General features: G+C 46.2%; 1 protein-coding gene across 2 annotated transcripts in view; it reads left to right on the forward strand.

Annotated features, from left to right (window-relative positions):
- DSCAM (DS cell adhesion molecule) overlaps positions 1-27855 on the forward strand; it is a 693896-nt gene that overhangs the window by 634497 nt on the left and 31544 nt on the right. Inside the window, exons 17-19 of one of the 2 annotated variants that reach the window (XM_053220540.1) lie at positions 16922-17162; positions 18687-18833; positions 24728-24883. In XM_053220540.1, the coding sequence (XP_053076515.1) occupies positions 16922-17162; positions 18687-18833; positions 24728-24883 (544 nt within the window). Of the gene's footprint in view, positions 1-16921; positions 17163-18686; positions 18834-24727; positions 24884-27855 lie in introns of those variants that run through there. The other variant, XM_053220541.1, reaches the window with a different exon arrangement.

Consider the following 27855-nt stretch of genomic DNA (forward strand, 5'->3'; position numbering starts at 1 on the left):
GCGTGGAATTTGATGGAGTCCTAAGAGCTGGTCCCCACACAAAGAGTGAAACAGATGTGGCCGGCGCGTCTCATTTCTGTCCGGTGGGGCGGGGGGCTTTTTCTAGTGGCTTTTCTCCCAGCGGCACATCAGAGACTGGCACAAAGCCCACTGAGCTGGTGGAATGGACCCCTGCCGGCACTGTTCCACCAGCTCGCGGTGTCCCGGACGGTGCCCGTCACGTCCCCTCAGGGAGCCAGGTGCCATCCTAGGCAGCAGTGACCGCACGTGGCCACAGGTGCGGACCGGCCGCTGGTCAGCCGGTCGCGGGGAGACACAGCTTGAGCGACAAACTTGAACAGCTGCCCACTCGGCACAATTTCGTCCGGCTGGCATGTTTTTTCCTAGCAAAGCTGTTGGCGGAGGAAGCGGAGTTGGTGAATGTCCTGGAGCAAGCCGGTCACAAGCAGCCCATTGGGTGCACTGCCCGACGTCACTAACGTGCTGGGGGAAACTGTCTAGGGGATTAGTCATCCCTCGATGTGCTCTTACCATTGATGACTGTAGGTCCAATCCCTTTTATGCAGAATATTCTTGCCGGAGCCAAACTTGTGTAAGTTGCACTGGCTCTTCCGGCTCTGGTTTCCCTCCCTGCGTTCCATCTCAGAGGAGAAGTCGACAACCACAGCGGGGTCCTTAAGGAGCTCGCCCCTGAAACCCGGGAAGACCTAACGCATCACACCTGCTGTTGCTGTTGTCCTTCCGGTCCCAGCTCCTTAGAAAAGTGAGCTGCGTCCATAACACAAAAGGATCCTCGTTGTCATGGTGGTGTTGACGCACTTTAAGGCCACAAGCCCTCCTGCGGCGAGCTCTTACATCCCCTAGCCAGTGCTGTGGCTCCGGGGGACAGCAAGCCAGGACCGTTTAGCCGGACGGACAGTGCAGGCCAAGCAGCGTGGGACGGGGATGGTGTTTGTCGCTGTGAGCACGTCCGCCAGCTGCGAGCATCACACACTGTGTAATAAAAGGCACTCAGCAAGCCGTAACCCCGTACGCATCCCGGCCACGCTACAGACGGAATGCTGACTCACTCGGGCTCAAAGGCTCTGTGAGGCTTCCTCCACTGGCCCTGCAGCATCTCACACTTTGCCACCAGAAAAGTGCTATTCCTGTGGTCCCTAAAGCGTTCTGGTCCCTCATGAGAAAGCTGTCTGTCCACAGAGCTCCTACACCGAAAAATGGAAACTTTTGAGACTTTAAGGGGCATTGCGTCCTTTCTGTCTCTAGAAGAAAAAAAAAGCGAAAGTTGGTAAATTGCAGTTACGTTTCTTGTTAGTGTCAAAAGAATGACCATGTTGTGGGCTCTTAGAAGAAAGCCTTGCTTCCGTTAGGTCATGAGCCGGTCGTAATGCATGGTTCAGTGTTTTCCCTCGGAGCAGCGGGCCGACGTTGTGTGGCCCGTCAGCACGCAGACAGGTGCACAGGTGACTTAACAGACCGAACGAGGTAAGGGCCACCATTCGCTGACTTGGCATTTCCTGTTGGCCTGATTATGTAATGGAAGTGAGTCCCCGATTCAACCAAATTATGCTTTTATCTGCAACCCAAAGTATATGTAAAGAATGATACGTTGCAGAAAATATGCCTTGATGTTATTATGGTGTAAAAGTCCCAGATTTATATCTTGTGTACGGAGACTGATCAGAAAAGGGAAGAGAGAAGGAAGGAAAGAAAGAAAGAGAAATCACATTTCCTCAGAGAGGGAGCCCCGCGCCAGTCAGCAGGATAGAAATCCCCCAAGTTGTGAGAGGACTGGGCTGGACACTCATTCAGGGTCACGGGACAGCTGACGGAAGTAGAAGGTGAGCTCAGTGGAGAGAAGACAGAGGAAAGAATAGCCCTGGGGCTTTGGTGGGAACACAGCCATTTTAGGCTCTCGACCTCTTAAAGGTCAGGGGCACTTTGGCAGCCTTTCTTTAATACTGGAACACTAAGTTCATTTAATTACTGTGTAAGCAGTGCTTCTGTGACATGCCCCTTCTGTTGAACAAAATAAACAACACGGCTTTCTTTTTTATCCACCCATGTCTTTCACCAAAGAAAAGTCAAATTTAAAAATTTTCAAGTCTGGTGAATTTTCCCCAGGGCCGACTGAATGGTCTACCCATAGGGCTCGCCAGGCCGCTCAGCACTGGCTGCAGGCTGTCACCCTGCTTTCCTCCAGTGACAATGGTCCCTTAACGTGCCCACAGCTGGCCTCTGCCTCCTCCTTGCCGGTCATGGCCAACACCATTTGGAACGTTCCCCCTTCTGCCTGCCCAGTCCCTCTGACTCGACTCTCTGTGAAGATGTGTGTGTCTCCAAAGTGGAATTAATTATCGGAGCGTCTGTGCCACCCTCACTCTTGGTGACAGTTCAGTGAGACCCCCATCACACGGGTTCTACGTTCTGTTCTACGTTCTGTTGTTCTGTGAGCTCCTGAAGGTCAGGGAGTGTCTCATCCATCTTCAGTCCCCAGTGACTGGCACCTTGGCATGCATGAATGAGTGAATGAACAAATGATTGGTGGAGGACATCTGTGAACTGAGAATGATGAGGTCCATAGCATAGATGTTCCATATCACAATGGCCTCTGAAGCCTTCCACCGTTCAGCACCTGCCGTGGAGAAGGCACCCCAGCTGTGAGGAAATCCGAGCCTCAGGCTGTACTATCATGAGGGTCTAACCCATGCTACAGTGAGGTTCTCCCGAGCCTACCGTGGGAGGACACCCAAAGATGTGAGCCCTGCTCTGTGGGGCAGACGGACAGCCAATGGGCTTCTCCTGTAATTTATTGAAAACTGAGTGGCCGTAATGGTTCACAAATTTTGTGATAGGTGTCAGAGGAAATGGCCCTTTGCACGTCACATCAAATGTCAGCCTTCAGGCAGATGTCCGAGAACCAGGGCCATATTAAATGGGGCTTTTAATACTCTTACGTATTTGGAATTAAATAAAAATGCTGAGCAGCACCTTGGCAGCAACTCTAGAGGTAACATCAGTGGTTCTAAATAAATAAAAATAAATGATACTAAAGGTTCGTTTTCTAGCTCTGGCTCCCCCCTCAACCCTTTAAAGAACAGAAGGGTCTGCAGAAGCAAATACAATTTACTGCATGTTTTTGCTGGCGTTCCTTAAAATCAGAACAAGTATGTAAAGCTACCAATTATTAATAACAGATTTGATAAAGTACCTGCAAAATCATAAAACTTAAAGGAGAATTCTTTGGTTTGTCAGAAAACTGCGGTTTCAGTCCGTGTCCCTAAGTGTCAAAATACCGACGGAACAAGTCTCTTTTGAAAGTGCCCATCACCTTCTCTTCTGGCCAGTCTCAGAATCCACGGATTCCATTTTATTGCAAATGCAGGACAGTTTGATTGCCTGCTATCTGCATGTGCTTATAACAGAAAACCTTAAGCATCTGGAATATTTAACTATCACAGGTATTTTAAACACTTCTCCAGAGGATGCAATTTAAGGCAGAGGTTTTTTGGTTTTTTTTTTGTTTATCCTATTGACGTAAATATTTCCTTTTGTTTAAAACGAGAAGTCCGTTTAGAGCCGCAGGCCATCCGAAAACTACGGAATTTTCAGCTGTTTCAATATTGCCGTGCTAAAAACAGCTGTCAAACCGACGACTCCAGAGAGGTCCCTGAGAATGACTTTGCCACTTTTCTTGCCCCTTCTGTGTCCACCCCTCTGGCTGGATTTCATTTAGAATGAACAGTGTTGGAAAAGAGACACCTGATTTCCATAAAATATGAACATCGCGTATTTAGGGGGTTAAATTTCAGTAAGCTGAAGAATGCTTTTAACCAAACACCACATCTCCACAATCCCCAGTAATTCCCACTGATTGAAGCACCACTGCAATCTATCTATCGTATGTTTCTGAGATGAGCTCTTCCAATGAGAAAATGGCTTAGCTCGTCATTTAAAAACAGAACTTCCTTCTTGCCAGTGACTTTCATCATAATGATTTAATAAATGGCAGGTTCCCCTTGACTCCTGCATCTAAATCCCCCTAGCCAGGAAATGGCTTGCTGTGTTGGAAAAGACCGCCTTCCAGAACAGTATTCCCTGGCTGGGATCCCTGAAGCATTTGCTCTCTACCAGGCATTGTGTTCAATTTTGCATACATTATGCCATTAGATCTGTGTATCGAGTACATCAGGTTTTGTACAAACTCCTGACGTTAAAGGGATTTGCCCAAAATCTGAGAGCTGCAGACTATCCGCTTGAGGACCCTCACGCAGCTTTTCCAACTGGTTTCTAAGCAACCGAAAAGCTAAGGTACTTGAAATGCCAAGATTGCAGCTTGGGCCCAAGTGAAGTTCAACAAATATTAGTTTCTTGTCCTGTTCCTTCCAACCTCATGTTATAAATTTTACCCGACATTAGTGTTACAGGAGAGAAGAAAAATGTAACTTTTACCTTCTCCCTCTTTCTTTCCAACTGTAAACTTGAACCTTAGCATAACTGGACCAGTAAGTCAACACCCCTTTTTCCAACATCAGTTGAAATTGAAAAGGGTTGCCTTGAAATTAATTTTACTTCATTTCTTGCTTCTCACTTTAATCCTCAGGCTATGAAAAATTACAGAATTTACATTTCTTAATCAATTTGTTCTAGAGTTGGATTTACAGCAGCTTTATTAAAAATCCCGATGACCAACATGTGTTACAAATATTTAAGTAACTATCAGCCCTTCTCATATTAACAAGCCAGGCTCTTTCCCCTATAGTAAGAGAAGAAAAATCCAAGCTGATTTAAAAACCTTTTGGGCATCCACATAGCCTAGGAGTATTCTCTCTCAGCTTCTTACAGTTGAGTCGCTCTGGGAGGATAGAGGGCATATCTTGTCTTGTTTTTGTTTGTTCACTGTATCCCCCGTAGAATTATATTTAAATATGTGTTAAATGAACACATGAACAATTTCTATTGCTTGCATTCATGTTAAAATATTCATATCAAGAGGAAGTACCTTGTTTTTGGAAACCTTTTTTTTTTTACTGTGTTCACATCTTACTTTTTTGTACATGTATAACCTACACAAATCCCTTTAACAACCCCATCCATTGCTTATTTGCTTCATTTGGCATATATTTGGCATCTCTCTCCATCTACCCCTTGGGTTAGCCTTCCTGGTTTAGCTGTGTGATTGGCCTTCACCACTGACCCTAGTTCTCTGTCCCAGAGAGAGCCTTGATCCAGACTGCCCAAGGGTCCTGGCTGACCTCCCAACCTAAGCAGGCAATTCTCTTGGTTCCCAGCCCCCAAGTGCAGCAAAAAGATGCTGGCCAGCTTTCCAAAGGCTGCTTAGTGGCCAGGAGTGTGGGTCCAGGTCTGACACCAGGCATGCTGGAGAGATTGGCTGGAACTCAGCATAGGAGGGACATCCCATCGTACGGCTCCAGTTAATTGACCCTGACAGGACACAAATTGAGCTTGGACTAAGGACTAGGATCAAGGCCATCTCCATTCACCAGCTGGCAATCCTTTCAGATGGCTTGTTCTATAAGTTTCACACTGAGGCTGGATGAACATGACACAATACAAGACGTCAGAGGCACTTTCATTGTTCTGTTTCAAAGATGTTAGGTGATAAACTGCTAGCGAAGAGTGTTAGGAGGCGGAGATGGTATTTTTGGCTTCATAGAGAACATTATCAAAAATGCAAATAAGAATAATGATAACAATCACAAAGTTAGAGCTAAAAGAGCATTCTGGACATTTATTGATGACCAGCTACAGGTCTTTCTTTGTCTAACACAGCAACATCATATTTTACAAGTGAATTAGGTTGTAAAGGTGGGACATTAGGGGAGAAAAGGTGGGGAGCACCTGGGTGGCTCAGTCGGTTGAGCGTCTGACTCTTGATTTTGGCTTAGGTCGTGATCCCAGAGTCAGGAGATCAAGCCTCGTGTCAGACTCCTTGCTGAGCATGGGGCCTGTTTAAGATTCCGTCTCTCTCCCTCTGCCCCTCTCCCCCACCCATGCTCTCTATTTCTCTCTCTAAAAAAATAAAATAAAATAAAATAACTAAGATGGGACATTAGGATAAAAATTGCTTATGAGTGAATAATATTAAAAATTACTTAATTGCCTATTAAGTACACTATGCATAATTTTAGCTATGAAATTTTACAGGGACATATGTGTATGAATATATACTACTTCTAGTGAAAAATTAAGAGTATATGCAAAAATATCACTGACGACATTTCGTCATGCATCAAGGAGGATTAACATAAGTTAAATGTCTCTACAAGTAAATCGCATATAATAAGAATACTTGGATATCATTTAAAAAGTAATAGATTAGACTTCAGGAAAATCACGTATTACTCCCATGACCACACCTAATAAAAATGACCTCAAGCAACTTACTTTGTCTTTGCTGAAACTCAAACCCTTTACACTCGTTCCATTCAGAGAGTTTTTCTTATTTTATCATAAACGAGTGGACATGTTTATGAGTATTATCTTCCCTACTCATCTATCAGTACTGACTTGATAACAGAGAGGATGAAAGACATGATGACACTTTAGAATATGCAGGTTGAACCCTTGAATGACAGCCTCAATTTTGATCCCTATGCAGGATGCTGGCCCCCAGGTGGCTCTGGGTAGCACAGCCCATATCCCAGTAAATATAAATATTGTGAAATTTGCCTTACCAAAAAAAAAAAAAACAAAAAAACAAAAAGCAAAACCAAAACAAAAAAAACCCAAAAAACAACAGCAACAACAAATAAATAAAAATTTTATTTTAAAGAATCTAATAATGAATGACTAGGTAGTAACTTTAAGAAAAATATTCATAAGATTGCCTCGTGTTTAGTTTTACTGGTTCTCATAAAATACTAACTCTGCTTTTAACAGAGAACAAGTCAGATCAAGGTACAGTGAGTATGGTTCTAACCATCATAAAACCAATTGGCACCCATCAAGTGAGTGAATGAAGATACACCATTTTATTTGCCTGATTTTCCTAGAGAGCAGTCATTAAGCCATCTTGCTGATGACATTTCTCATCTTATCAGAGAAATCAAATAAGGTAGTTAAGTTAATAAATGGGGCACCTATGTTAGAATGAAAAAATCAAACAAATAAAGGAACACATGTCCGACCAAGAATTGCACAGACATCAGACGACACCTGTAATGTCCTGGACATGTCTCTTAAGGCAAAGGAAGAAATATGATGCTGCTTTTCTCATTTAAAACCAGGCTGGACAAAGTTCTTTGTGGTCTGTTTCAGGAAGAACTCTGGCCAGGACAGCATGAGCCAATTGCTGTAGGAGACTGTCCTGTATCCAGTTTCCACATTCTATGTTCAGGATAACATGAAAGCAAACAGAAAAACACAATGTATGCTTTCAGATTCATTTCACCACTACAAATGCATTTAACTAAATGCAGTAAGATGTAACCAATCAACTCTATCCCGTATAATTTTTTTTTAAAGCCAGCTCCTCTTTGTAGAAATCTCTTTGAAAACTAGTTTTACGTTCTTTCAATTCTTGTGATGGATTCCTCCCGTTAGCACATGCTTTTGAAAAGTTTAAGTTGAGATGTAAAATAAAAATGCTATGTGCTTTGAGTAATCACAGAAATATGGGCAATGAAACAATTCTACCTTTTAAAGGTATATTATCATTTTTTTGTGTTTTTTCTGGAAGTTAACCATCTAAAGTTGAAAATAAGCCCTGTTTTTATATACATAACAGAAGAATTCAGGAGGCATATTGTTGACTTCTGGAAGTCAGAATCCCCAAGGAAGGAAAGTATGAGGTATAGAATGTGCAGGGTCACTCCAGGGTCAACACAGGACCTGTGGCTCTCTTTGCATTTGGGCATGTGTCGGCCTCATCCCCCATCTGAGAACCAGACTGGTCCCTTGGGGGTCCCATGTCCAGGATAGCATGTTCCTGACAGGGGAGACTATCCTACTGAACATTCTCTCAACACTTCTCCTCCATTACCCATTCGTGAGTGTTCATGCCCATAGGTCCTTCAGTTGAGGCCAGTGCCTTTCATTACCAAAGCACAAATAAGAAGCCAAGTTTAATAGCTCTGTGGAAGCAATGGGCCATATGCTTCAGTCATGACATAAAGTGTAGATGGTCGATACTAAATCCATCATCGAAAGCCCACTGTTGATGCAGGCACTGCTGCTCTTCTCATAGGACCCCAGTTAGAACTTTGCCATCCCTGCAAGAAGGAGGACTGACTCCATCAAACACTCAGCCGAAACCCTGGCCCCCTCTCGGACCCTCCTGTCACAGAGGTGCGTCTCCTCACACCATTGCTCACCTCCCATCCCCGCCCCGCCTCCAACCCCAGCGCAACCCATGAATTCTACCCTGCACGTTGATTCAGTCCAGAACATTGTGTCCCACAGGGGTCTGTATGCCGTTTCTGTCAAGGGCCAAAGAGTAAATACTTCCAGCCTTGTGAGTCCTTCTTAACCATTTAGCTCTGCCACTGGAGGGCAGAAGCAGACAGCCAAACGAGTGCAGCCAAGCTCCAGTAAAACTTTACTTAGACATACTGACCTTTGAAGCTCACGTAATTTTCACACGCCACAAAATATTCTCCCTCCTTTGAATTTTGCAGCCATGTAAAGATGTAAAAAGTGTATACGTTCTTAGCTAAGGGCCATATAGAAGAAATGCCCAAAGAGACTTGGCCCCTGGACCATAGTTTGTCAACCATGCTTTACTGAAGAAGGCAACGCCTGGGAAGCAGCCGTATGCAATTGGAACACATCACAAATAAGCTTCCTGTCACTTGGCTCTTTGAACCAAGATTTAAAGCACTGAAGGACTTCCTTCTGAAGTTTGGATCTTCTTTGGTTCTTCTGGATAGAAAATACATGACAAAAGTTACAAAAACTGTGACAGAAGCAACTCTTCGTATAGCTGAGGCAGGCCATTTCTCTACAAAGACTCTAATACCTTTGAAAACACTGCCTTTTGCACTTGCTTAGCAGATCTGGACCAACTGTGCCCCCAGATCTCCTTGGCCACCCTACCATCCCCAGGGGCTCCCATTACCTACAGGGGAGGTAGCCCAGGTTGTCACCCTCTAGTCCGCATAGGAGGACCCAAGCCCTTTGAGATGACTCAGGTGTTGCTAAATAGTTGGGGTCCCAGCCCTATGTTCACAAACTGGTACACGTTCTCTTTCGACATCCTAACCAAAACTCCTTTCCCTCTACATCCCCATTGCCTGCACAATGTCTAGACACTCAGGTGGGACCTGTCTCCCCAAACATCACAGTCTCCAGGTTCATTCTTTCTTGGCTGGGCCCTGGCTACATCCCTTGTGGCCAACGGAGATGTCTCCTGCACCCCTCCCCACTCTATCCCTGCTCTTTCCCTCGTATGAACCTGGGCACCTTCCTTCTCCATGCCATTTCTCTCCAACAGACTCCACTCGCAGACTCTGGGACACTGTGAGTCATCACCCTTCTGGCCAACTCTGTTTCTCAGAAACATCTAGACATCTAGAGGCCCTGACATTAAATGTGGGATATTCTGGAGACCAGCTCTCAGAGCCAGTACATATAAAATCAAGTAGGGTCTGCGTATGTGCTGTGAATTCCTTTGTTAGGTCTTTGGTAGAAACCATTGGATAAGCCTCTCTGGCTGGTGAGAAATGCTGTGTGTGGTTATCAGACAGTGTAGGATGGAAGGGACAGTGACATTCCGAAAAGGGAGGGGACCCAGCAAGAGGAGCGATTCAACAAATGTTTATTGGCTGGATGAATGAATGACTGAGTGAATGAATGAATGAAATGAGAGCCACCCCACACTTTAGAAAGTAAATAAATGAAGTCCTGTTATGCAATAGTTAACCTCAATTTGATCCCATAAAATTGTAAGAGCCTGTTTCTAAAATTCTACATGTGTTTTCCAAGCCTGCGCATACGTTTGGCCCCTGCCTCTTCCCCAGCTGCCAAATCTGACTGGAATAGTAACTACCAGCTACAAGTCAGAGTTCCTGGCCTCTCAATACTGTGTGTATTTCAGAGTTCTGTCATTCGCTGTCAATTTCTCAGCCCTGAACTGAATAGCTTCTGTGTTCCAAAGCACATCTCATGGGCAGATCACATGTCTACTTTGTATTTCACAACATGTGACCCTTCATTCTGTCCCGACCACTGGATGACAGTAACTTTTGGGGAGGGTGCCACGTGGCCATGTGTATCCCTCATAGGAGACACACGGCGTGGACACTGTATTTCGTGCAGACAGAGACAAGGTGCAGACCTCTTCTCTTGGACATCGCTTCCTCAAAACCCACCATCCATTTACTCAGAGCGGCTGCCCAGCCAGGGGTCTGTGCAGCAAGGCATGGTCCCCCTCCAACTGAGGCCACATGTGAAGCAGAGCCCCTTCCCTGCTGTGCCACTCACGGGACTGTGAAGGTCTGACAGTCATTATTTGCTTGTGTTCCCTTTGGTTCCACAGAGAGACCAGGAAAATGGGTTATTAGTGACCTGAAATTTGAGGAATCAGTGGTTGTTTAACTACATTGTCCATCCCAAGCAAGGCCAATATTCAACTCTGTAAAGACTCCCCAAGACAACAACAGTGGTTCTCAGGCTTGAGCATACATCAGGATGCCCTGAAGGGCTTGTGAAAACACAGATCACCACCTCTATCCCTCAGCGGGTTTCTGATTCAGAGGGGATTCCCTAGCTTTCTCCCCACTCCAGACATCCCCACCCCCACAGTCATCACAGATCCCTCCTGAAGGGTCCCTCGGAGGTATTCCTTCCGGGGTCATCTCTTGTGATCTCGCCTGGGTGCAGCAGGGAAGGTCGACTGCATTCCAGCAACGGCTGGTCTTCCTCTAGGCTCAGGTGAAGTGTTCCTTCTCGGGAACCTTTTTGCCCACAATGGGAAAAGGCACCTCTCTCTTTTCCCTTCCATGCTACCCAGTGCCAACCTTGGGCACCACAAGCACAGTGCTCTGCTTTAATCACGGATTCACTTGCAGGTGTCCACTTGTATGGGAGAGGCACCAGCCCGTACTGCTCTATTTAATGCATCCGTTCACTGCGCAAGCTTACTGAGTAGCTGCTATTTATGGTGGGGAGCAGGGAAGGGGGCTGGAGGGATAACATGAACGAACATGAGAAAAGACAGACCGCCACCCCTGTAATAAAGGGAAATGAGGACAGGTTTCATTTTAAGTGAATTTGGAGCAATCTAAAAGGAAAATTTGCGATTCATTTTTCACCTGAGTTACTCAACATGCCTGAGCAATGTGGTGTTCCTGGAATGCAGAAGTCTGCGGTAGAGGTTTTAGCTCTCATGGTTGGCCGGCAGGTGAATCCTGGCTGTGAGCAGAGTCCATTCACCTGTGGTGGGAAGGGGGAGGGGAGCGTGCCAGAAACAGGCCCCGGCTAGTGGTTTTCTAAACAAGAGATGCCTGTTCTCATCACTCACGTCCTTGATGGTGCTGTGAGCATTTGCACATCCCTGTTTTTACCAACTTTTTAAAGACCTCTACATCTGCCACTGCGGCTCCCAGGCTGATTTGGATGAATGCATAAAATACTGGCACTTGCAAAACCACACAGATCCATTGACAAGGTGCTACTGTTGTCATGGAGATCAAAAGAGACAGTTTCTTAAAGGAAGTGGGGGTTGGCAGGGGGGGATCGGAGGCTGGAGAAAGGGCACCTAGAAGGATGAAAGAAGGCTGTTTAGGAAGACTAAAGGAGGAAGAAAATGCCAGGGCCAGAAAGGGGACAGAGTACCCCAGATGGCAGATAAATGAGGCACATGGAAAGAAACCGGGCTCATTACTGGATCCAAAGGCAAATGAAAGGAAGAGCAGTATTCAACGTGGAAAAATAATTAACCCCTACATGAGAAACGCAATAGTGAATAGAGAAGGGCTTTCTTGTGGAACTGTAGCACACTCTGAGGGGTTTGGGAGAAGGTAGGAACCGAACCCCCCGTAAATCAGAGCCGTCTGTAAATAACAACATCTTCCAGTGTGGAAAGAGACTCAGAATGTTGAATTCTACCATATAGAGTGAAGGGGGCCTTCCTCCACTTCAGACTTCCTTCCTTTGTTCTTTTTTTCTTCATTTTTCCATTCACTTACTCTCCAGAATCTTCCTTTAATATGTATTAAGAGGACTGGTTGGCAGGTGAGGTTTGCTCTAAATCTGTGGGTCTGCCTTAAGTGATCCTTATTGTATATTTTTTAATGTTCTTATTTATTTATTTGTTTGTTTTTGAGAGAAAGAGAAAGAGAAAAAAAACACAAAACACAAGTGGGGGAAGAGCAGAGAGAGAAAGGGAGCTCCAGGCTCTGAGTGCAGAGAGCCCAACGCGGGGCTCAAACCCGTGGACCGTGAAATCATGACCTGAGCTGAAATCAGCCGCTTAACCAACTGAGCCACCCAGGCGCCTCAAGTGATCCTTATTATGAAAACATGTAGCCCATCAGCTGGCTAAGGAAGTGAGCAAACTTTCTGGAATACCTGTTTTAAGAAGGAAAATAAAAAGATCACTTTGTCCATATAAGTTGGTTCTTTGAATGCTATTTGCTGCTTTAACGAGGCCTGAAAAATGAAGCCGGACCCTTCCAAATCCTGCCTGGATCTCTCATCCTGATGCGTGAGCTGCCACACTAAGTGACCACGTGGAAGCCAGCTCTCAGCTTGAATCTAAGTTGCATGGTGCTCCTGAGACCTCCTTCCGTACTGGCTCATCCAGGCCTCTGATCAGGCCTCTATCGTGATTCCTGATTCCGGGCATCTCGTCCATCTTTAAGCCTTTCCCATTAGCCCTGGACCCAGTCAGATTATAACCCTGCAACTGAGATCATTCCTACCCGTCACTTTTGTTGAGCCTCATCTGTGCTCAAAACCCTTCTCTTCTGCATCTACCGTAACATTTTCTGAGAATGTCCCCTGTGCTGAAGTTCCGTTTTAGACGAGTGAGTGGGTGAGATTTCAGGCATGCTTGTGGGAATCCTTGTGCACTTGGAGCTTGCATTCAAGTCCTTGGAAACCAACATTCGATACAGACCGGTGGCCGCAGGAGGGGATGGAAGTGATCAGTTCTTGCTGAGCCGATGGCTGAAGGAGAGAGAACCAGAGGCTGAAGGAGAGAGAACGTGGATGGAGGCAGTCAAAGGAAACCGATGAGCTGGCGGTGGAGAATGAGTTGGGTTTTGACAGAGGAGGGAGAGGAGTAGTCTCTGATGCGGGGGAGCAGCAGGGAGAGGCTCATGAGATGGGAAAATGCAAGAGAGTTAGAACTTCCGTGCTTGTTCACCAGCCCGAGAGAACCCTAGGTCATCAGGGAACGTCCAGGAACATCCTTGTTAAATCTCAACTACAGGTACAGCTGAGATTTGGAGAGAAGGGGCATGATCGAAGTGGTTTCTTAGGAATTTTGCCTTCTTCAGTAACCTGCAACCCAGATTCAAGATCTCTACCTGATTTCCTCTTTTTCCTTTCTTCCACCGTTAACTCCATTCATTTAGTTTCATTAAACAAATGAAAACATTTTTTTTCGATCACAATTTGATGCTGTTTAACATCAAACTGGTTGATGGTTCTGAAACCATCTTCCACATTAGGATTTCTTCTTTACATACATCTACCTTTATCCCAGGTCAACACAGGCTCCAAGGCTCAGATGTTTAAAGCATCATTGCAAACAAACTTGAAAGTAAAGGGTATTATGTACTAACTTGCCTTGGGATGATGTGAAGCTCATTGCCAGACAAATGGATTCAGGGGCCACCACTGTTCCACACCCCCTGTCCCCACTGGCCTGTTGCCCATTCAAATCAGAGAGAATCTCCAGGGTCACTTTCAAAACACTTTGGAATGCGCACCACAGTCCCTAACATTTCCTATACTGAATGTACAAAAATCCTGTTTCTATGGATTTGTAAAAAGGTAAGAGTTTTTCAGTGTTTCCAAGGATTTCTTTCATGTAAACACATCCCTAAGTTGAAATCTGACTGCTCAGCATACAAAATAATGATAAAACATAAACTCTGCCTGATATAGTTAGAATTTTGTCTTGTTTTTGCGCATGCAAGCAATGCTTTCTCTTCATGTGATTTGTTAAATGTTTCTTTGATTTAAAAATGTCTAGCATAATTATGCTAGTTAGAATGTATTCTTACCCATGGGAGGGAAAAAAGGAAGATTTCTCCACCCTACCCATGCAGCCAGATCACAGGCATGATTAATCTCCCAAACCCGAGGAGCTAAAAGTCAGCAAGCAGGTTCCTCTACTTCTGGAAGGTTTAGCTAAATTGGTTGCCGCGCTATGCAAACGTATTCTGTTGGAAATTGCCTTTATTCCCTCTCTCGCTTCTTGATCCGATGCGTAACCACCGTATTGAGATCCTGACCTAGTGTCTGAGGGGGTCTTAAACCTACACAGTGAGTCACTTGAAAAATTAGAATATTTAATGAGTCTAAACCTAATCTTAAAAAATATATATCATTTATATTTGGGTCACTGTATTTAACATTAAAAATGTTTTAATGTTTATTTATTTTTGAGAGAGAGAAACAGAGCATGAGCAGGGAAGGAGCAGAGAGAGAAAGGGAGACACAGAACCAGAAGCAGGCTCCAGGCTCCGAGCTCTCTGCACAGAGCCCAACGCGGGGCTCTAACTCACGAGCCGTGAGAGCATGACCTGAGCCGAAGTCAGACATTTAACCAACTGAACCACCCAGACGCCCCATGCTGTATTTAACATTTAAAAACTACATGAAATAAAAGAAATACCTGTTTTAAATTTGACTTAGAGATGACTCTTGCAGGGAAATTAATTTCATTAATTAATTAAATGATATAAATGCCACTCAGGGGTTGTGGTAAAACAATTTCCATGTCATCAAATTCTCAAAATCTAAAATCTTTCGATCCGATTTCATACAAAGTGAAAAGTCATAGCTCATCACTGGAAAAACAAGATTGCATAGAGCTGTGCTTATAAAAAGGATCTCGAGTCAGGATCCAACGGTGACTATGAATGCACTGGTTTACATGCCTGTTTCGTCGATCTCTATCGGATCTACGTATTTGCCTGAAATCAGACTGCTTGTTGAGGAAGACAGCTGCAATCCAAGAAAACCAAATATGAGGAAACTTGCTTTAAAAGATGTGATTTTACTGCTCCTCTATAGCTCAGACTAACACTCCAACGTAACCTGCGGTATCTAATCCCACTGGGAGGGTGCCTATTAGGCAATTCATCAATATTTGCTGAAATTCATTAATGCTGCCCAGAACCTCCTTCTGCCTTCTCCCTGTGTGGATGCCGCTGCCTCGCGCTTTGCCCTTGATGAAGGACTAGCTCACCAGCCAGCCCCACCCCATCTGCTCCCTAGCCACCATTCCTGGCTGCCCTGTGCTGGACACCCTTGCTCTCCTGCGGCCACCCTGCCTCTCCCAGCCACTTTCTGCAGGCACCTCGCACTATGTCCTCACCTCCCAGGCCCGAGCCCTGGCCACCCTTCCAAGTCCACGGGGAACGGCCCCTTCCAACCGCTCCGAGTTCGCCGCTTTCTGGACGCCTGCTGGCCTTCACATCCAGGGCCGGACACTCGACCCTTGAGAGTCTCTCTGGTTTCCTAAGTGTTTACTCCCTCTCTCCAATTGGATTGTCAGCACTTGGGGGACAGAGAAAGTCCTCATGCTCCTGAGGGCTCTAAGCCCACGGTTTGTAGTGAAATACAGACACACAGATACTCACACGCACACCAGACAAAACACAAATATGCACACATACACACTTGCACACACTCGTATGCAAACACACATGTACTCACACACAGACATAGCACAAATACACATACACGCTTGCACATACACTCACATACACACTTGTGCTCACACATAATGCACACGCAGACATAATACAAATACTCATATATGTACACTTGCACACAAGTATCTCTTGACTGCCTGAAAGTCTGCAAAACCTCCCTGCAAAATCACCGTTGTGTTGCTCTTATAATTGTAAAGAGTTTGGCTTCTTTTAAAAATCCAAGATGTTGGCTAACATGTTCTGTCTTCGACTCAGCAGACCCTCTGTCATTAGCAGAGACTAGCCAACTATAGCCTCACCCCTGCCCAGGTTGCATCCCCATGAAATGATTCCAAAATGATTTGTGCCTTAAGGAAAGAAGTCTGCCTTCTTGTCATTGGTGGACCCCCTTCACATGCAGCTCTCAATTGGAAACACCTTTATTCTGGAACATTCCATTAAAGTGGAAGCTCCACGAGGGCAGGGACCTTGTTTTAAAAACTCATTTCTGGGGGCACCTAGGGGGCTCAGTCGGTTAGGGGTTCGACTTTGGCTCAGGTCACGATCTCACGGTTTGTGTGTTGGAGCCCCACATCGGGCTCCGTGCTGACAGCTCAGAGCCTGGAGCCTGCTTCGGATTCTGTGTCTCCCTCTCTCTCCGCCCCTCCTCTGCTCTCTCTCTCTCTCTCTCTCTCTCTCTCTCTCAAAAATAAATAAAAATTTAAAAAAAAATTTTTTAATAAAATAAAACAAAAAATCATTTCTGCTCCCTGTCAGAGCAGCTCTTACTCAGTAGATTTTGCTGGGTGAAGGTGTGAAGATTGGTGTCCCTGTGTGGCGGCTGGTGGACCTGGGGCACCACATGCGTACGTGGTGTTTCCGACCCCCGAGGAGGAGTACGCGGCCAAAGGCGGCTGCGCATGAGGTCACTGCAAACATCCCTGTCTCGACTCCTGTTAGGACACCTCCTACCTTCATCACCATGGCCGTCCGACTGTATTCCGCTTCCCTAAGAGGCGGGTGGGTGCGGGCTTCCCTCCTGTCCTTCTCAAGTTTTCCTTAGTGCGTTCTTTTCTTCTCCTCTTCAGGCTCCCAAGAAACATTTGCAAAATGGGATTATCCGTGGCTACCAGATAGGTTACCGCGAGTACAGCACCGGGGGCAACTTCCAATTCAACATTATCAGTATCGACACCACTGGGGACAGTGAGATTTACACCCTGGACAACCTCAATAAGTTCACCCAGTACGGCCTGGTAGTGCAGGCCTGCAACCGGGCCGGGACGGGACCTTCTTCTCAGGAAATCATCACCACCACCCTCGAGGATGGTAGGTTCTGGAGGCGGCTGCTCGGGCCTTTCCTTCCTCAAGCGTCTGCTCTGGTCTGGTGGCCACTCTGGCCCCCGACAGCCTGGCTCCTGCTGGCTCTGCCGTGACAAAGGTGCCAGGCCCGGGCCGGGGACTGGGGGTTCCAGGGAAACTTGCCTTACTTCACTCACCGGCTGCAGGGACTGGGTCTCACCCTTGACTGCAGAGCCCAAATCTGTTCCTCTCCAGCATCTCAATCATTCCAAGCAGGAGAATTGGGCTTTTCCCGAGTGCATCGAAGGCTCTCCCTAGGACCGACCAGGATGTAGAAATCTGATTTTCTAAGAATTTCTTCCAAATCAATGTTAAAGGGGATTTTTCTTTATTTCTTTTCTTATTTTTCTTCTTCTTCTTATATTATTATTATTATTATTATTATTATTATTATTATTATTATTATTATTATTTTGGATTGCTTTCTATTTTCAACCACTCTGCACCAGAGAAAGGAATGAGCAGGGTCCTGGAGCAAATCTCACGGTGACCGAGCACCCCCTGGTGACCATGAGGAGTTACTTCACCCTTCTCCCATGCCTTCCAGTCGTGCTTGAAAAGCAATAGAGAACGGTGTCCAGAGGCCCAAGGTTAGGGACAGAGATAAGGCATGGGGTTCATTGTCACACTAAGTGTAGATTTTTAAGGCGACAACTTCGTACGCTGGGGACTTGCATCCATAACTTCCGACCATTTTTACAGGGAGAGAAGTCTTACAAAACCAGGAACCCTAAAACTGGGATTTTTCCTTCCGACTCCATGGTCTTTTGCAATCATGGTTATGTATGCCTTTTGGTTTTCACTTCAATGCTCATGGTGCACCGATGTGTGTGTTTCTGTTGATACTTTGTCCCTTCTCCCAGCCAGGCCATTTAAGCTTTGCATAAACTCAATGTGAAGAAAACAAGACCTCAGACATCCTTCCAGCCTCTGTCTTAATCCATTCTCCCTCTATCCTCTGACAAAATATTATACTTTTGAAAGGGGAGGCTGGCCTGGGAGGAGGGGGACAGTGAATAAGCTATATGACTACATGTCTGCACTATAGCACTTGCCAATAGCTAGGCTTCCAATTTACATGCCAGATGCATCTAAATACAGAGGGTCACTTACAAGAGTGATGGGGAGATAAATCGGACAAGCTATGGTGTTTTACTCATGCAGTAATATCAGAAGCGTTCCCCATTCCCCAGTCCCAGTCCAGCCTCCTTCAAAGTGAAGCAATTAACTCAGAAAGGGAGACTATGGAAGTATGTTAGGACATAGACTCATATTATTTTACATAAACTCATATTATTTTACATTTTACGGAGTTATAATATTTGCATAGGGTAGTGGTACTAGGGGTTTTTTTTCCTTAATTTTGTGGATTGAGTGCGATTTTTTTCTTTTCCTTGCACGTTGCAATGTTAAACTAATGTTGCTTATTCGGTATTGCTTTGCCAGTTAAACCTCCCATGGTTGTTACAGATTCTAATTGTTTAATTTCAGTGCCCAGTTACCCCCCTGAAAATGTCCAAGCCATAGCAACATCACCAGAAAGCATATCAATATCCTGGTCCACACTTTCCAAGGAAGCCTTGAATGGAATTCTCCAGGGGTTCAGAGTCATTTACTGGGCCAACCTGATGGACGGAGGTAAGAGGGCTAAAAGAGTTGTTGAGTTTGCCCCCAAAGGATGTGTGCTGGGATTAGCAGGCCCTCCTCCTAATGTGGGATACAGGCTACGGAGGGCACATCTTTATCAGTGGACACAGTCTGCTTTCCCCGTCGTCCTGTTCTTGCCTCTCCTCTTATGCTCTCACAGGTGTGCACAGCTGTTTAAAACATCATGTATCCTCAAAAAGTGATGTGAGGTAACGGAGTGGGTGGCATTTGGGAACTCTAGGCACAGATGCATTTTCCTAGATGAGTATCTATGCCAAGCCCCAGCCTCCACATGCAGCACCAAGATGTTGATTTGTATCTAGAAAGTTCTACATGACGTGTATCCTAAAAGGCTGACCTCTTCCAAATTCCCAATAGAACTCAGCAGGGAAACTTCTTAAGTGCCTGTAGCTGACCCAGGAGAGGGCTCAGGAGGAATGCCGGAATATTCCTCACGAGGAGCCATTTAATCCCAAACCTCCTTCTGTCTTTTTCCCCTTCCCCTTCCCCACCTCCCGTTTCTCTTCTGTCGTTCTTCTTGTTTCTCTGTGTTTGTTTTTATTTTTCTTCCAAGTTACAGGACAAAATCCTTCTGTTGGTTTGGGCAAGACTCTGAATGAGAGCCTGCTCAGATAGAGGCGAGGTTGGGCCCAGAACTTTCTTGGGGAGAGTACCTCTCGGTGTGCCTGCTTTCAGAGGGTGGGTGTTGCTGAACCAGACTGAGCGCCTCTCCGTGAGCAGGATAGACACACACCCGTACCACAGCCCTCACGGGGAAGCTACTAAGGCCTGCATCCCAAGACCGTGTGGCCCATGCTCCCACCCTCCCCTTCAGTCCAGTCTCAGCCTCCCAGGGCAGGGGGGTGCCTCTCCCCTTGTGTGGGGCTTCTTTGAACCCCTCTGACTGCATGTGGCCTCCTGGTGCGTGCTTGCCTCTGAGTTTGGGCAAACACAGCCAGAGCCCCCAGATATATCTCGAGTCTGCTCTGCCAAGCAGGTGGCTGTCCCCACCCAGGTAAACAGAGCACACAGGGCCTCAGAGGCCACAGGGGGCTCTAATACTGATGCCACAGTACAGGAAGGAAGACACGTTAATAAATAAGCTAAGTAAATAGCAGTTTGGGGAGCCTTAGTTATTTATGTCTTCATCAGACCTGCTTCTCAGGGCTCAGTAAGGATTCACCTGCTCCATCCGAGGCAGGCACACTATCTACTCTGTGCTGGCCTCGTGCTAGACCAGTGAGCCCAGAAGAATCTAGTGAACATAGAACCACAAGCCCGGTAATGCACAGCCATCCTCCACAGAGGGACAGAACTACGTAAATGATTCTTTGACAACTTCACCCTCTTGTCCCCCAAAAGAGCTCTTTTAAAATCCCATAGAGGTAAAGTGTAGAGCAAAAATATTTGTAAAAAGTATCTATTTTGTTGACAGTGTCATACTATATCATCGTATATTCTTGTTCTGGTTTCTCGTCCTCCTCTTGAATGACGTGAAGCTAGAACCCCTGAGTGCACTCCCCTAAAGGCAGCGTGACACCGAAATGATTTTGTTGTTCTTCCTGTTGGAAATGTTTTCCAGAACCTGGTGGTGACGACTCATCCGTATTTTCACACATCGCTCCTATTCGCTAATATTGCCTATTAACACCTTAGCTCTACGAAGGGTAATGGGGTGAAGACGGTTCTTTTGACTTGACGCTTCTAAGCATTAAATACTTGAATATTCAAAAACATGAAAGGCTTTAAGTAAAGACTGCTTAGAAATGCATACGGTTCCTAAAGATACGTTGGCTCACGGTATTCAGATCAAAGCGATGTGCTTAATGCCTAATGTAGGAGTTCTACACTTAATCTCCGAAAAATGAGAAAGAAACCCTTAGAGACATAAACCTGCTACGAACACTCACTCCTTACCTGCTGCTTATAAGAAGTGACATTTATGAATTAGCAGGTGATTCCACGGGATCACTGATACTTCTGCAAAAACTTCTCAGGCTGCGGCCCGAGGCTCCCACGGACGTGAGACATCGTGACTGTGTAAAGGACTGGACCCACTCACCCACACCCCCACAGCCACACTCGCACGCACCCCCACACACTCACGCACACAGACTTACATGCAGCCTCACACATACATCTACACACTCATAGGCACATACACTCGCAGACTGGGAGACCCAGGTTGTCACTACCACTGTGATTAGCAATTGCCCCGAATACTTTCAAATATGTACATCAGAAAAGCATTTGTTATTGTCAACGTGATCAGATAAAGCTGGTTAATATATCCGATAGGACAGGCGAGCCACACACCACGTTGGTGAAATTTCCGAGTGTCTTATCATCTGAAAGCTCAGTACTTTGCAAGACCTCACAAAGCCATTCATCTGAGATTGCTAGAAAACTTGTGCACGCCAAAGTCCCGTTTCCGTCTGAATCCGAACCGCTTGTCGTCTCTTCCGTCTTTCCCCAAGACAGCACAGTGGATTCTGAAGCGAGGTGGCATTTAGGTGCCATCCGGCTGTTAGCGTTGATGGTGGGCCAGTTCACGGCACTTCAGAAACGTTATTCCCACCCCCGTTTTTTGTCTTAAAACCCTTTGAGAACAAGGGAGGGCGTCGATACATAACACAGTTTGTTTTCCAACAGAAAGTGAAAAAAATGTTAGAGTAGAAATGATACCTCTAAATTCATTTCATGTATTTATTTCATGTTATTTTAGTCATGATTTCACCTGAGCGTTATTCTTCAGTTCCTGTTTGTTTTTTAATAACCTTACTGAGGCTGTAAAATGTAGATGATAGAAATCCTCCTTAAGCCATAAAAAAAAAAGTACAAGTGCTCAAAAGAATGGCAAATGAAGCATGCCGTTTTGATTGGGCTTTTTGTCATAATTATCCTCTTTAGTTTCTGCAGATCCACTAAAGATCAAGTGTCTGCCAATCAGGACCATGCCCTTCCCCTTCGGTCATCGAGAGTGAGGTGCATGTGTGGCACATATTAGGAAGGTCTGGGGGGTGATCTTGAACTGGGGTTCTGACCGCAGGCACATTCCTGGTTCATGAATAAATCAGTTCCTCAAAGCAGTATGAACCCCAATACAAGTAAACATCCAAGTGTTCATTCTGATCTGTCTCATGCTTCTTGAGCGATGGAATTCTTCTGTTTTAACTATTGCTTGAAAAAGATGGGGGCAACCCCCTCCACCTTGTCCCTCTTAGCCGCCCTCTTCCCCATCACTGTCTCTCATCCAGGAGCCGCACTGATGAATCAGCACCTCTGTCTCTCGCAGCAAATGACTGCAGCCTGCTTTCTCCACCAGGGAGAGACTCCCGGGTCCTTCTTAAAGATAACAATTGCAAAAAAACAAAAGCAAAAACCCAGAGACCCCAGAGGTTAAATAATTTAGACAAGGTCTCATAACTGGCTGCTGGCACACAGCCCTGTGAAACCCCATTTTCCTGGTGTGTGTGTGTGTGTGTGTGTGTGTGTGTGTGTGTGTGTGATCTTTGGCACAGCATAGAAATTCCTAAATCTGAAAAGATCTTGATGACATCTATACTTAATGTTTTTCCCATTAGCATTTGAAGTGTTTATCCTCATCCTACTGACCCCTGTTAGATATGTTTAGGAAAACGAACGTTGCAAGTGCATAGGACAGTATGAAGAGCCATGGTGGTCGCCAGGCAGAACCTTCCTTCGGGGGGAGACTTCCTCACCCTTCTGGCCTGACAGTTGTCCACTCTCTGAATGTGCGGCGACCCCACACACGAGCAAATATCTTTTTACCTTTGTAAGCCATCTCTTGAGGCTTCCAAATCGTGGCCCCAAAAGGTCTGCATACACTGCTGACCTCCCCAGAAGACACCCGGCCAAAGACCCCTCCTGGGGACCCCCTTCCTTGCCTACTTTCTCCCCCAGGAAAGCGTCCTGCCAGGGAGCTGGCCCACAGTCTGCTCAAGGCGGTGACGGGCCTCTGGCTCGTGTCCAGGTCTGCAGCTGGGTCTGTGACCCAACATCCCTCACATCCCCCACAGCCTTCCCCCCATGCAAAGGCCCCAGCACGTGCGTGACAAGCCTTGGCCACCCCATGACTATTTTAGATTCAGCTTTTCTCCTATGTCCAGCTCAACCTTGATCCTTTGAGTGACAAACACCAAAGAGACAAAAAGACACTCTGTGGTCTTCATAATCACAGAATACGTGGCTGTTAATTACTAGGTGGCCTTCTGTGCGACGTGTGAGAAGGACAGGAGGGCGGGAAGAGAAAGCCACGCTGGTGGAGAGCTCAATAATCTGACCGACATGATGTTTTTCACTGAGTGACCACCGCAGAGCACAGAGACCATGGTCTGTGGACCTGAGGCCGTGCACTGTGGCTCCACAGCCCATGCTCTCGGCCGCTCTGCTAGGCTCCATGACCTTAGGCAAGGTACCTCCCTGCTGTGGTTTCCTCGCCTGTAACATACAGGCCAATAACAGGATTGGTGTGCTGGCTAAATGAGTTAGCATCTGAAGCCACAACAGCGCTGGCCCGTAAGTGGGTCCTACTGCTTGTCGACTGTAAGCACAGGTGCACAGGTGGCCTTGGCTACGGCCAGCCACCCAACGAACAGTCCCTCCTGGACCTGTGCTCTGCCAGTCCTCTTAGTAACTGGGGGGCCCAGGCTCGCAGGCAGTGCCCATCCTCCACAGCTGGCTGTGCCCGGGGGTGAGTGGTCCTCAAGCCTCTCTCTCCTGCACCAGCTGCTCCGTAGGTGGCTCATTTCAGAACCTAGAACACCCGTGGAGGTACTTAACACATCATTGTAAGTTTTCTCAAATTGCCCTGTCTGATACGCCTAAGAAGGGAGAGCAAAACGTTCCCTCTCTGAGTATTATTAGCTGATCCCACTCCAGAAAATGAAGCATTTTTAGCTGACGCCAAGTTTCTGACACATCAGCGTGTCACTTTGGCAAAGAAGCTCGGGGGGTGGGGGGCAGCGGCGGGGGTTCACTCCAGGGAAGAGGAGCCGTTTCCTGAGCCACCTCATCTCAGCTCAGACACCTGAGAAGTTAGGTACTTAAAAATACATGTACGTTAAAGTACGATTTGTTTGTTTGTTAAATAAAAGACAAAACTCGACTTGCAGAAGTTTTTTTTAATGTATTTTTTAACTTTATTTATTTTGAGAGAGAGAGGGAGAGAGAGAATTCTCAAGCAGGTCCTACACTGTCATCACAGAGCCTGATGTGGGGATTCAATCTCAGAAACCGTGAGATCAGGACCTGAGCCGAAACCAAGAGTCAGATGCTTAACAGATTGAGCACCCAGGTGCCCCTGACTTGCAGAAGTTTTTTGATGAGCAGTTAGAAATGCACCTGCAGGGGGCGCCTGGGTGGCTGGGTCCGTTTAGCATCCAACTCTTGGTTTCGGCTCAGGTCATGATCTTGCGGTTTCATGGGTTCGAGACCCACATCAGGCTCTGTGCTGGCAGCACAAAGCCTGCTTGGGAATCTCTCTCTCTGTCCCTCTTTCTCTGCCCCTCCCCAACTCGTGCTGTGTCTGTCTCTCTCAAAATAAGTAAATAAACTTAGCAGAGTGAGCCCTGTACAGCCCCAAGCTCCCCGGGTTGAGTGTGGGGGGCACGCTTGATTGGCTGCTGGCCCCGGCTGTCGGGTTGGGTGGTAACACTTGGAGTGACCTGCTCCGTTTTCCAGACTGATGTTCTGCCGTGTTCCGTGGCAGTTGCACATGAATGAGTGTCGGTGCCGTGTGCAGGCTGTGCACGGTCCCTCTGAGCCATCTCAGGATGTGGCAGCTAGAGGGCGAGCCCCAGGGCTGGCCAGTGAGCATGGCACGCCCACAGCCAGTCACTGGATCCTGTTCTCTTGTCCTCCAGAGCTGGGCGAGATTAAAAACGTCACCACGACGCAGCCTTCCCTAGAGCTGGACGGGCTGGAGAAATATACCAACTACAGCATCCAGGTGCTGGCCTTCACCCGTGCGGGGGACGGCGTCAGAAGTGAGCAGATCTTCACTCGGACCAAAGAGGATGGTAAGAGATGGGGCAGGTGTGGATGGGACTCCAGGGGACACATAGGGCCCCACAGAGTGACAGCATCCCGGGCAGAAGCCAGTGTTGGGAGGGCTGGGTCCTGCAGACCAGTGTTCCTCTATCAGCCTGGCTTTGACTTTGCTCTGGACAAACCTTTTGCTGCCCTGCCAGAATATTCCAGCTCAATTCAGACCACTGACTCCCTGTGTCGCCTTTGTTCGTTGTATCCTTTGTTCCTCTCCCCTATAGTTTTTCTTCTTTTTAAAATTTTTTGGCCAAGTATTATTTAAACAAAAATGCCTTTATCCCAGAGCTGTAAAACAGGTCGTACCTGTTTTGTGTCCCATCAGAATAATTTTAGTGATGCTTCGGCTATGAGTGTAGGCTCTGATTATTTCCATCCTTCCACTTGAAAATTATGTAATGGCCTAAGTCATATTATTCTGTGCCAGCTTTAGAATCACTTCGGAATAAATCCTTAATTTGAGATCTTCATATTAATCGTTTTTGACTTCTTAGAAGAACTGATAATGATTTAGTAAAATTTTAAATCATGGCTCACTTCAGTTCAGACCATTAATTCTTGCTGTTCCACACCATCTGGACTTGGTTGTGTGACTCTTTCCCCAACCTACCAAAACTCTCTGGCAAGTGGTTTTTTCCTAAGTTTTTAAAAGTTTATTTATTTATTTTGAGAGAGAGAGAGCGCGTGTGGGAGGGTCAGAGAGAGAGGGAGAGAGAATCCCAAGCAGGGTCCGCACTGCCAGCGTAGAGCCCAATGCAGGGGCTCGAACTTGGCAAACCATGAGCTCATGACCTGAGCCAAGATCAAAAAGCCAGAAGCTTAACCGATTGAGCCACCCAGGCGCCCCTTTGTATTATTTTAAGGGAAACCTGAGGGGCCATATCTGAGCCTGTCTGAAGAACAGCTGAAGTTGTGATAAATGTTACAGCAACAGTGAGAAAAGCAAGTCTCCACCTGGAGAAAGAAAAGAGCAAAATGGGTGTCCAATGATACCCATGTGGGACTCTCCAGATGAGAGCGCAGAATTGTACCCGAGGTAGGGGCAGGATGAGGCACCGGTGCACCTACATTCCGTGCAGGTTTGGGCTCGCCGAACTGTTTTGTCTTCTTGCCAGGACTCTGCTCCCAGGAAGCCGGGCAGGGTGCAGGGGGGAGGTGTTACCCACATAGAACATGCAACATCAAACCACTGCGGTTCTATCCACATCCGTCCTGTGGAAGCCCCAGGCTCAGAGGCCTGGATGGACTCTTCCTTCCGCCTTTTCTGTCCCCTAACAAAGCTTCTCTGACACCAGCAGCACAGTATCTCTCACCTTACTCTCTGCCCTCCCCTCCGCAAACCCAGCCCTTCCTCCCCCCAACTGGTCCCATCCATCTATGCTCACACATTATTTTCACTGTCTCTGTCGCCCTTCTTGCTTTATTGGGGGCACACACAAATTCATCCTCATTAGCTGTAGCTTTTCTAGAATACACAGGCAGTTCTTTCCAGGAATGTGCAGGTGTCAGCCAATTCTGCCCAAGGAAATGGATTATTTAGGGCAATCCGAGGTCAGAATGAAATGCCATTAGAAAGTCACACATTAATGGAGAGATCTACAAAGCTATGTCCTAAGTGAAGGGGGTCATAATTTAATTTTTAGAAATGCGGTAGACAAAGAGCTGTGTCTAGAAGCTGGCTGTGTCACTTGCTGCCCAAGGGACTTCGGGCACCTTACCTCACCTTCTCTGAACTGATGTACAAAATTGACATCATAATCAGACTGCACAGAGTTAAGATATAAAAAGTCAAGTGATGTCTGCAAACACCCAGCCTGACACATAGTGGGATGGTTCTGACACTAGATGTTTGATTATTTGATCTTCACTCCTTCGGAGTGGGGGCAGAACACTCTTTTGCCCTGCTAAGCAATAACACAAATGTCACTGGAATTATTATTTAAAGAGCAAATTGATCGGCAACACAAATTTTGACACCTGCATTTTTTAGACGAAGGTACAGAAATCCGTTAAGAAGGGAAGGCTCGCCACAGCTTTTTGACCGGTAATTTGGATCAATTTGTAATTAATTCTCCACTTTTAGAAATCATAGAGTTCTCTCTCAACACTTGACCCCGACGCATAAGGTCTAATTTGTCATTCAGCCATTCTGTGCTTTTGTACCCAATGCTGATGGTATATGGAGGTGCCATTGATTGTAGAGGGCCCTGCCCTCCCCCAGGAAGGAAGTGAAGGACCCACTGGTCCAGGTGCACCTCCAGACAGAGATGCAAGCCCCGAATGTCAGTATTTACTCAGGATGAATCACCAGCATTTTCAAAACAAAGCCGAGCAGAGATTCGGTAGAAATCGAGAAAAACTGGTATAATAAGCTTATCTCCCGGATTCACATGAAACATTCACTAATTTAAAATGGTGAAGAACTGAGCTAGTCACCATGGTTAACTCAAGACCCAACATAAATAGGCACTCGAGCAATTGATAGAACTGAATGCAAGTTGGTGTCCCATTGAAAGAAGCAACAAGGCTAATTACCATAGAAGGACTGCTTAATCACATTGAGAATACACAACCTGTTTAAACTTGTGCTACAAAATCTTACAGTTTTGAAGTTTGGATTAACCTGCCAGGTTCAATTAAATTATGTAAGATTGTGGATAAGATTCCAGTAAAATAATAATTGCCAACATTCATTAAGTTCTTCCTCAGTAAGGCACTAATCTAGGCACAGAGTAAAGTTTCAGTGTTTGTTGATAGTCTCACAAGGAAAGAAATATTTACGCATTGAAAGCAAGCATTAAACTTAGTTCTCTCTGCCCAATTTCTTTCTTTTTTTTTAAGAGCTGTAGTATTTTTTGAGAGAGAGAGAGAAAGAGAGAGAGTGTGTGTGTGTGTGCACAAGCAGAGGAGGGAAAGAGGAGGAAGGAGAGAGAATCCCAAGCAGATT

Source organism: Acinonyx jubatus, chromosome C2, assembly GCF_027475565.1.
Source record: "Acinonyx jubatus isolate Ajub_Pintada_27869175 chromosome C2, VMU_Ajub_asm_v1.0, whole genome shotgun sequence".
In the NCBI taxonomy this organism is placed as follows: Eukaryota; Metazoa; Chordata; class Mammalia; order Carnivora; family Felidae; genus Acinonyx; species Acinonyx jubatus.